The 9,714-nt window shown below is 50.2% G+C and overlaps 1 protein-coding gene across 1 annotated transcript in view; it reads right to left on the bottom strand.

The window, feature by feature from the left end:
• Positions 1–9,714, bottom strand: part of MIS18BP1 (MIS18 binding protein 1) — a 17,051-nt gene that overhangs the window by 6,523 nt on the left and 814 nt on the right. Inside the window, exons 2-12 of the mRNA XM_042047827.1 lie at positions 9,316–9,712; positions 7,871–7,996; positions 7,104–7,615; positions 6,217–6,293; positions 5,472–5,602; positions 4,447–4,537; positions 4,073–4,236; positions 3,247–3,410; positions 2,674–2,779; positions 1,143–1,989; positions 133–302 (exon numbers count right to left, since the gene is read on the bottom strand). Coding sequence (XP_041903761.1) covers positions 133–302; positions 1,143–1,989; positions 2,674–2,779; positions 3,247–3,410; positions 4,073–4,236; positions 4,447–4,537; positions 5,472–5,602; positions 6,217–6,293; positions 7,104–7,615; positions 7,871–7,996; positions 9,316–9,712 — 2,785 coding nt within the window. The remainder of the gene's footprint in view (positions 1–132; positions 303–1,142; positions 1,990–2,673; positions 2,780–3,246; positions 3,411–4,072; positions 4,237–4,446; positions 4,538–5,471; positions 5,603–6,216; positions 6,294–7,103; positions 7,616–7,870; positions 7,997–9,315; positions 9,713–9,714) is intronic.

The raw sequence follows: 9,714 nt of genomic DNA, 5'->3' as shown, positions 1-9,714 counted from the left end.
TTTCCAGCTCCCTCAGGAATTCTCCAGCCCCTTCCCAGCTCCGTTCCCTGCCCTGGACATGCTCCAGCCCCTCCATGTCTGAATTCAAATTATTTACCAACCACAAAACACCCAGAACCAGGATGCTGGTACCTTTCTGCTCAGATTTTCCCGATGTGGCTTTCCTGGGCTGCTGTTTGGAGCCTTTCCCCTGCTGCTCCTCCAGGTACTTCCCCTGGCATTCCTCAGCCGAGCGGGACCCCACAGCCATGGCCACCTCCTGCCAAAAGCCGCTCCTGTGCTTCGGGAACGATACGATGGCCCTGCCAGGACAGCACGGGCACAGCGTCACCAGGCAGGGCACCTGTGGGCACCGCCCCCAGAACCTGCCTGGGAAGGACTCTGGGCAGTGGAGTGAGGCTCTGTTATCTCTGGCCTCTTGTTGCTCAGAGCTGGGGCTGCCCCTGGATCCCTGGCAGTGCCCAAGGCCAGGCTGGACATTGGGGCTGGGAGCAGCCTGGGACAGTGGGAGGTGTCCCTGTCCAGGGCAGGGGTGGCACTGGGTGGGATTTAAGGCCCCTTCCAACCCAAACCAGTCTGGGATCCTGTGGTGTCTTCTCCTGACACTTCAGAACAGGCAAATTTATGCAAGCACCTCAAGCTGACAGATGTGTCACAAGACAAATCTCCTCCTCACTTGCAGCAGGTCCCCTCAGGCCTGAGCTCCCGCTGGTCTAAAAGAGCTAAACCCAAACATGGCCATTTTACACTCAAAGCCTCTATTAAATACTGCCCAGTGGTTTAAGTAATTAGATGATGGATTAATTAAACATCCTTGCAGTTAATCTCCCCTTACCAAACCTGCTCACAGAAACTCAACATGTTTAACAAGTGATTGCAATCTCAGGAGGGAACCTGCTCCCCCCTCAGCTGTGGCCTTTACTATGGTATGCTGATGTTTCATTTGTGAAGAAAATTAATAGGGAATAATAATTCTAATTATTATTAGGGAATAAAAACAGCGAATTAAATAGGGAATATTTCTAATTAAAACATAAAGGAAACATGGCAAATCATGAATCTGAAAACCCCAATCCAGATCATCCAACCCCTCCCGATGCCTGAGGGAAACTTTTCCCTCTGAACACAGACGGAGCCCTTACCTGTGAAGCTTCTGTAATTCCTTCTCAGACCAACCATCAGCTGCCCTTGGAAAAAGTTCCAGAGCTTCCTTTCCCTTTGCCCTCTGACGCTCTCTCAGTTTCTCTGCTGAAGCCTTGGCACCGCTGGAGCCTCCATCACTTGTTTTTATCCGGGATATTCTGGCATTCCTGTCCTTCCTGTGAAATTCCTCTTTCCCAGCCTTGGGCTCGGTGTCGGAATCGAGCCAGCACCTGCGAGGGTTGGTTCTGCTGTGTGCCCTCGTGGCCTGAGCAGGCAGATGGGGACTGGACTCAGCAGAAGATGTTTTCCCTGCAGGAGGGAGCTCAGACTCGTCACTGGACTCGGGCCCGCTCAGCCTCAGCAGCACATCCCGGGAGGGCTTTCCTGCCCTTTGGCCACAGGACTTGTTTGCATCACCCTGGCAACTTTTAGAGCCAGAGCAAGGCTTCCAGTTTTGAGACTCTGGTTTTAATATAGATTTCTTTTTCCTCTTGATCAGCAGTGGGGTCTCCTCACTGGACTGCTCCCCCTCATCCTTGTCTGAGGGCTCCTGGGTGAGGAGAACCCTCTCTTTTCCCAGGAGAGGCCGCTTGGCTGACCTCAGGGAGTTCCTGTAGCCCTGCTCGTACATGCTCAGTCCTCCAGAGCCTGCTGCTCTCTCCTTTGCTGTCCCTGGGGTTCTGCTGCTGTGTTTGTTCAGCACTTTGGCAGGGAGCTGGGATCTCGTTTTTGCGCCCCCGATTCCAGGATCACTTTCATCCTCGTCCGAAAGGAAGCGCCAGCCCCTCCTGCTGCCGGCAGATGAGGAGTCTCGTGCGGCAGTGGCTCCTCTCTCCCTGCTCTTCCCTGCAAGAGACGGTGCCAGGGGGTGCAGGGTGGGTCCTGGCTGTGTGTGCAGCACAGGGATCTGCAACCCCCTGCCAGAGCTTTACCTGCCACAACTACAAACTCAGAGCTGCTCTCAAGGGCTCTCCGTAACTCTACTGACTGAGCAGGCACATCCCCAAAGCTCTGCTCGTGCTCCAGAGAGCTTTTCTGCAGGAAACATTGCAGCTGCTTTAAGAGAGAAACTTCTGCTTTATATTGCGCATTCTTTTCAGGCTTCTATCACTGCTCAAATCCTACTAAAACCAAATTTTTATTAAAAACTCTGTTAATAGATTTTTTTTTTTTTGGGGTCAACATTTCATTTCTTTCATCCAAGTTAAAAAGCAAAGCCAGGGCCCAGCTCACTGGACTGGTGAACTCCAAAAAATCCCAGTCCCTTCATTTCAGTTTCCAGAATGAGATCTGTGCGTTCCCATTACGTAATTAACGAAGTGATTTACAAGCACAGTTCTTGTTTGGAGCTGTGAAACTCCACATGAATGCTACTCTGATGATTCTTCAGAGAAAAAGCAGTTGATCATTAAAATATTTCAGTAATTTCTTTGCATTAACAGACCCCACCCTACTGTTCCAGCACCCAGCTCACAATCCCACTGGTTCCATCAATAACTTGAAAATAGAAAAAAACAAATTAGTTTTTACCTTTACTTTGGCTTTTTGGCATTTCTTCTGTTGTCTTCACGTCTTCCTTTGGTTTATCCTTGGAGATGGAACTGGTCTTTCTTTTGGGTTTTTCACTACTAAACATCTTCAAAATAAAACAATTGACTCTAAAACTAATTTAATCTCCTTTTCTCCAGGCTGAGGCCGCCCAGCTGCTCCTGGTGCTCCAGCCCCTTCCCCAGCTCTGTTCCCTTCCCTGGGCATGCTCCAGCCCCTCAGTGTCTCTCTTGCAGTCAAAGGCCCAGAACTGACCCCAGCATTTCAGGTGGGACCTCACCAAATTCCTGTCTGATACAATCATCTTTCAAAAAAACCCCAAATTTTTTTCCCCAGAAACAATTCCCCATTATGTCAAATTTACAAACCATGATTATATGACAACATGGACATGAGACTACTTTTTGGTGTGTTTTTCCAATATTTTGATCACATTTCCAAGACTTCCTTCCTCTCCAGGTACCTCTAAGAGCTGCACCCGTTCTGTTCCCCCGTGGCTGAGCTCAGTAACTCTATTTAAGCCACACTCGAGAACCCCCGTGCAGAGGATCTTACCAGGCTCAGATAATCCACTCCCCCATTTTCTATGGTGACGTTCAGGTTCTGATCCACAAACTCCCTCTGCCCACACCAGAAGTTCAGGGGGGGTTTGATGAGGCGCCCGCTGCGAGTGTAGACCCTGCTCGAGTCATTCCTGGAGCTGCGCTTTGGTGTTATGACTGCAAGGGGGAAAAACCCAAACAAAGAAGAGTTTTGTCCCAAATGTTGCATGGAAAATTCAGTTTGGCAGATTTCACAAGCAGAAGGACGATGTTGTGTTTAAACTGGACTACAAGGGAAATGTAAAATGTACCCAAAGTTGTTCTTTTCAAAGCATTGTGACAGAAATAACAGGACTGAAGCAAGAATCTTCACAAATTATAAGATTTACTGTGGGGAACTTTTACTTTGTTCAGAAGGTTATAAGTACTGTGAAAGTCATTTGAGGAGGGAGAATGATAAAGAAAAGTTGTCACATGGAACAGCTGCTCACTGAGACAAATGAGAGTGAAAAATAAATGGGATTAATGAGAGAAAAACATAAAAGCTTTTATAGTGTGAGCAAGGAAATCTGATTACAGCGGTAACAAACAGCACAGTGGGGTTTGGGAAAGGCCCATTGGACAAAGATCCCAGAAAAAGGCAGCGTTAAACCCCAAAGCTGTCAGTGCCCGTGGCAAGGCAGGGACTGTGCTCCAAGGCTGAGCCAAACCAGGGGCTCAAGAGGCTGTGGCTTTACAGCCATTTCCTGGAAACACAACCAACATCATGAACCTTTCCCTGACCCATTCCAGCCACCCCCAGGTGTGTTTTCCAAAGGAAGGGATTGTTAAATACTCACAGATGTTCTCATGATCCCCTGGCGATACTTCATAGGTGGAGTTCCTCACTGCAGGTTTCTTTGCATCGTTCACTGAGCCCTCTGTGGTTTCCAACGCATCAGCTCCCCCCACTGAGTCATTCTCTTCATTTTCTTCCACACCACTGCCTTGATTTCGTTCCTTCCTGATGGTTTTGAGACAAGAAATAATAACCATCTGAGGAAGCTGTTCGCTAACAAACAGTGTGGATGTGAAGCCCTGGTGGGCAGGAGCCCGGTGGCTTCATGGCCACATCTAAAACATTTCACACTCCTCTGGTGTAACAGCCTTGGAAAGCAAAGTCTCAATGAACACTTAGAACACTGCAATGAAAGAGAATCTCCAAAGAAGTTACCTCCTCCTTTCCTCAAGAAACTCCTCCACGTACTCCTTCCACCTTCTGGAGAAACCGAACGTGAATTGCTTGATGAAGCGGTAGGGGAATCCTGAGGGGAGCACAGGTGGCATTAACAGCAGCTCAGCAGGGCTGTCACTCACTCAGGGGACAAAAGAACCCCACCAGAGCCTCTTAAATCCAAACATCAGAGGAACTGACCCAGGCAATTCCATCCAGCACAGCCCAGTCACTCTTAGGCTCAGGAAACCTCTGCAGCATTTGAGCCACTCTGCTCACAAGCCTTATGCTGCCGCTTTTCCTTCTCAGAATATTAAAATAAAAACAAGCATAAGTTCTTAGCAAAAGAACTAATAAAATCTTCAAGTCAGAGAGCAGCCAGATCAGGTATTTATCAGCAGGGATCCCAGTGCTGCAAGTGAGAAGGAAACACTGAAGGCACAGACACATCTTTGGGCCTGAAGGAGCCAACAGTGAAGGTGTGTTGGGTAAAAAACTGTAACACACCCGGGGCACACCTGTGTCAGGGGAAGTAAAGCTGAGGGAATGGCTGGAGCTGGAAGGGGGTGGGGGCTCAGGCTGGATCTCAGGGAAAGGCTCTTCCCCCAGAGGGTGCTGGGCACTGCCCAGGCTCCCCAGGGAATGGTCCCGGCCCCGAGGCTGCCAGAGCTCCAGGAGCGTTTGGACAGCGCTGCCAGGGATGTCCAGGGTGGGGTTGTTGGGGGGTCTGGGCAGGGACAGGAGCTGGGCTGGGTGATCCCTATGGGTCCCTTCCAGCTCAGGATATTCCATGGTTCCAAGTATTTATTCCACCTATGCCACAGAATATCTTTGTGTCCTCAGAGCTGCCTGTGAGCACTGGCAAGCACATTCCCAGCGAACGTGCCAGAGGAGCACACGGAGCAAGGAGAATAAAGCCTGTATTTACATCTGCATGCAAACCCCATTTCCTTACAAATCCCACATGATCCAAAGCAAGCTGAAGCAGTTTGTAATTTGTAAGGCATTCAGAAGCAGCAGCTCACCTTCCTTCCTCATGGCAGCTGAGTCTATTTTGCCCTGCAGCAGGTAGACACCGCCCGAGGAGGTTTTCACCTGGTTGTGTGTGACGCGCTCTGTGATGGCACTGCTGTGCCAGAGCAGCTGCTTCATGTCCCTGGCAAAGACACAACAGCAACCACAGACATCACTTCCAGAAGGGATTCCAGTCTGGAATGCTGACACTCCACGAGGGAGTGGTGTGATCCATGTTTTCTGAGGGATACAGGTGCTGGCAGGATGTGCTCTGTGCTCGGTTTTCCTCTCTTAGCCTGGAACTGACCCAGCTCTGCCTCACCTGACACTGGGGCAGGGGACAAACTGAACGTGTCACTGCTGCAGTTGTCACTCATGGGACATCAGCTGCACTGAAGCCAGCTCATCACTGCAGCCCAGCCTGCTGTGCAGCTCGGATGGGGCTGGGAGCAGCCTGGGACACTGGGAGGTGTCCCTGCCACGGCCGGGGTGGCACTGGGTGGGATTTAAGGTCCCTCCCAACCCAAACTGTCCAGAGCTATTTGATATTTGATTTATTCCTCTGAAGTTTTCTGATTATCTCAGGACAGGACTCTGAAATGATTTCACCAGGAGTTCCCTGGATGCTGGCTCTGTCCCTCTTGCCCACACAAAGGAATTGTCTCTTCCTTGATAAAGCAGTTTAAGCTCTGCACCATCACCTGGTGTTTGGTGTCAATGGGTTACTTTGCATTTAAATAATAAACTGGTTCTTACTTCCTTTTCCCTTCCACACAGATTGCCGTGTTTCCAGTCAGCACCTTAATCCTCCAGCTGCTCAGGCAGATGTTCTTCTGCTCCAGAAAAGAAAAAAAGAAAAGAAATCATTTAGAAGCATTTATTAGCCAGCACCTCCTCATTGATCAGATCCAACAACAAAATCATCTCTCTCAGCATCTTCTGAGCTACAAATCTGGAATATTAGAGGATATCTGATCCTTGGCTCAGTCCTGAAGGTAATTTGTTTTAACAAAGGAAACACATCAAACACTCTTGGTCACAGTGAGGGACAACAGAACAAGTCACCTGCAATCCCAGATTTCTCCAGGGAACAAGGGAAACCTTGGGCAGGTTCCTAGGGAACCCCAGGGACGCAGCACTGCTTTCCCAGGATTCACTCAGAAAGGGAGGAATACTGCAAGCTGCACACTGCTCTCCCAGGAAGAGATTCTGGTCCAGTTTAATGGAACAGGAGTCTGGATGTTCCATAGGAGAGCCAAGCCTTTCCCTTCCCCATCAGCAGAGCACACTCCTGGATGGATTCATGCCCAGCTGGGAAAGGTGTCTCCTCCCTGGATTTGAGCAGGCAGTGCTCATGATCACACCAACACATGGAACCCCTGAAGCCCAACCATGGCTTGTGCACACTAAAACAAAAGTGCTTCTTTTACACAAAAAAGCCCAAACCCTGAACATTTGTCATCATCTAGGAGTATGGAAAAAAAGAAACCCTTTGGATGGGAGAATTTACCGGTAAAATCTAATGAAGCAACAGTTTATTCTCTTCTGAGTGTTCGTTGCTTTTGACAAGAACAGGAATAACTCTGAGCTACATGCAGCCCAGAGGAATTTCTCATTTTCCCTAAAGGATTAATTTCTCCCACCTCTTTGTGTGCTTTGCCAGCAGGTTGATCAGAAGGAGGTTTATCCAAAGGGACCTTGGGGTCTTTTGTCAGGTTCTGCCTCCTTGGAATGTGGACTGGAGAGGAAAGCATGATGCTACAGAAGTACTGAGAGGGCTTTTCAGGATTAGTCACTGGTGCCTCTTCCCCTGCTGGAGCTGCTGTTTTTTTACTGGGCTGCAACTCTCTTCTGTCTTCATGAAGCTCTGTACATTTTGCTTCTCCATTTCCACACCTTCCTTTTACCTGATCCCCATTTTCCCACGGGGTGGAGTTTACTTGCACAGGACTGGTCACTGTATTCTGAGACATTTCTCCATCAGCATCTACTTCTATAGATTCCACGAGGAAAACATCCACATCATCCTTATCGGAGTCCACATCCTCTGCAGGCTCATTCCCTGGCTGCTCAGCACCAGCAGGTTTGACTAAAGGCTGCTCTGTAGTTATGGAGGGAAGAATATTCTGCTGGGTTGGGGTTGAAGGTGGTGTAGCTGCCCATTTAAAGAAAAAGAAAAAGGAATAACAAAGAAATTAGTGATATTTAAGCATAGGAACAGGCTGCCTGCTCCATGCCAAGAGGGATTTAAAGTCATGTGGATGTGGCACTTGGGGACAGGAGTCAGTGGTGGCCTTGGCCATGCTGGGGGACCAGTTGGGCTTGATGGTCTCAGAGGGCTTTCCCAAGCTCAGGGATTCATGGTTCTCTGACTGCAGGGAGTCTGTGTTCTCCAGAGCAACCCCAATACCTTTGTGCTGCTGCTGCAGTTGCCACTTCACCCGCAGGAAGAACTTCTGGGGGGTTTCCAGCACGGGAGGCTCTGCAGGGAGCACTGCCAGGGGTTCGATCCCAGGAACCTGAGGCCAAGCCGACTCTGGAAAATAACCAGACAAAAACCCCCAAAGCCCTCCTTCAGTTTGGGGAAGAAAAACATTTTCATGGGGGGGGGGAGGGGGGAAATGATTTTTTAATATGCTTTTTATTAAAAAAACCCCACAGAATCCCAGAAAGGTTTGGGTGCTGGAAGGGACCTTAAATCCCATCCCAGTGCCACCCCTGCCATGGGCAGGGACACCTCCCACTGTCCCAGGCTGCTCCCAGCCCCAATGTCCAGCCTGGCCTTGGGCACTGCCAGGGATCCAGGGGCAGCCCCAGCTGCTCTGGGCACCCTGTGCCAGGGCCTGCCCACCCTCACTGTAGAAAAGGGTCACGTCCAGCTCTGTGTCAGCTGCAAACCTGCTGAGAGTGCGCTGGATCTCACCACATCATGGATAAAAACATTAAAGGTGTCCTGGAAAAGCCATCAGGGACTGCTCAGAAAAATGCCCCAGTGGGATTTCAAACCCCAAACAAGTTTTCCATGAACCTTTCTCTTCTCTGCACAGGCTGTATGGAATAGTTACAGTAATTTGTTTAGATGTTTTAATTACAAAGTGGTTTTGAAGATGTTGCATGGGTCAAGCCCAGTCATGAACACAACAGAGGGAACAATTAGAACCAGACTGAGGCAGAGAGGGAGAAAAACCAAAGGGAGGGAATCGTCTACAATATAGAGCAGGGGAGAGACATCAGCAATGCTACAGACATTTCAGCACTAAAAAACTTCACCATCCAACATTTTTTTTAATCCCAGCCATCTGGAGGCAACCAGTGCTGGTGCCAGTACTTTTTACACCCACCAAAGTGCTCTCTCTGGCTGCTTTTCCAGATCCTGAAAGAGCCATGAGTAGGACACAGAGGGAAAATGATCACACCTGAGACGGCTCTCCCAGGGAAGCTGTGGAACAATCATTGCTTCCCAAGGGTGACCAGGCTCTGGACTGGTGGGTGTTGGTGTCAGGGAGCTTTGTGCTCTCCATGGGCTTTCCAAGGAGGAAGGATTAAGGGCAATTGGCAATAGCATTAAGAGCTCCTTACTATCAACAGGTGACTCCAGTGTGTTCCAAATAATCAGAACAGCTGGGGAAAAGGAAGTGTTAATAATTCCTGTCATTTGGGATTATGGCCTGGTGTAAGCAAAGGATTAAAAAGTTTAAGGGAATGTGAAAATCAGGGATGTCACCTACTGCAGCACATGATACCTGAGAGTTCCATGAACTAAACTCAGATTTACAGCTCTGTGCTTTTTATTCCAGGTATTCTGAAGGCAAACAAACCATTCTCTTGGAGTCACTGAGGACCTGTGGAACTCACCTCGTCCCGGCTGGGCGCTGCTCCCCGCCGCCGCCTGGGCCGTGCCGGGCCAGCGCTGCCCGGCCCCGGGGCTCAGGATCAGGTCGGTGGCGGCCCTGCGCTGCTGCTCCGCCCGCGCCTTCATCCGCTGGAAGATCTTGGCCGGCGACTCCTGCCCGGGCGGCTCCGGAGCGGGGCGCTTGGGCCGCCGCTCGGCGACGGGGCCGGGCCGGGGGTTGGAGCCATTCTGGTGGTTCGGCCACTGCTCAGCGACGGTACCGGGCCGGCTATCAGGGACAGGCCCGGGCCGGGTGTCGGAGCCATCCCGCTGGTTCGGCCACTGATCACCGACGGTTCTGGGCCGAGTGTCGGGGGCAGGCCCGGGCCGGGTGTCGGAGCCATTCTGGCGGTTCGGCCACT

This window comes from Corvus kubaryi, unplaced genomic scaffold (assembly GCF_017639235.1).
Source record: "Corvus kubaryi isolate FWS band 111438036 unplaced genomic scaffold, C.kubaryi_AGA036_p1.0 66, whole genome shotgun sequence".
NCBI lineage: Eukaryota > Metazoa > Chordata > Aves > Passeriformes > Corvidae > Corvus > Corvus kubaryi.
Note: the sequence above shows the minus strand (reverse complement) of the source record. Positions and strands in the feature narration are given on the sequence as shown.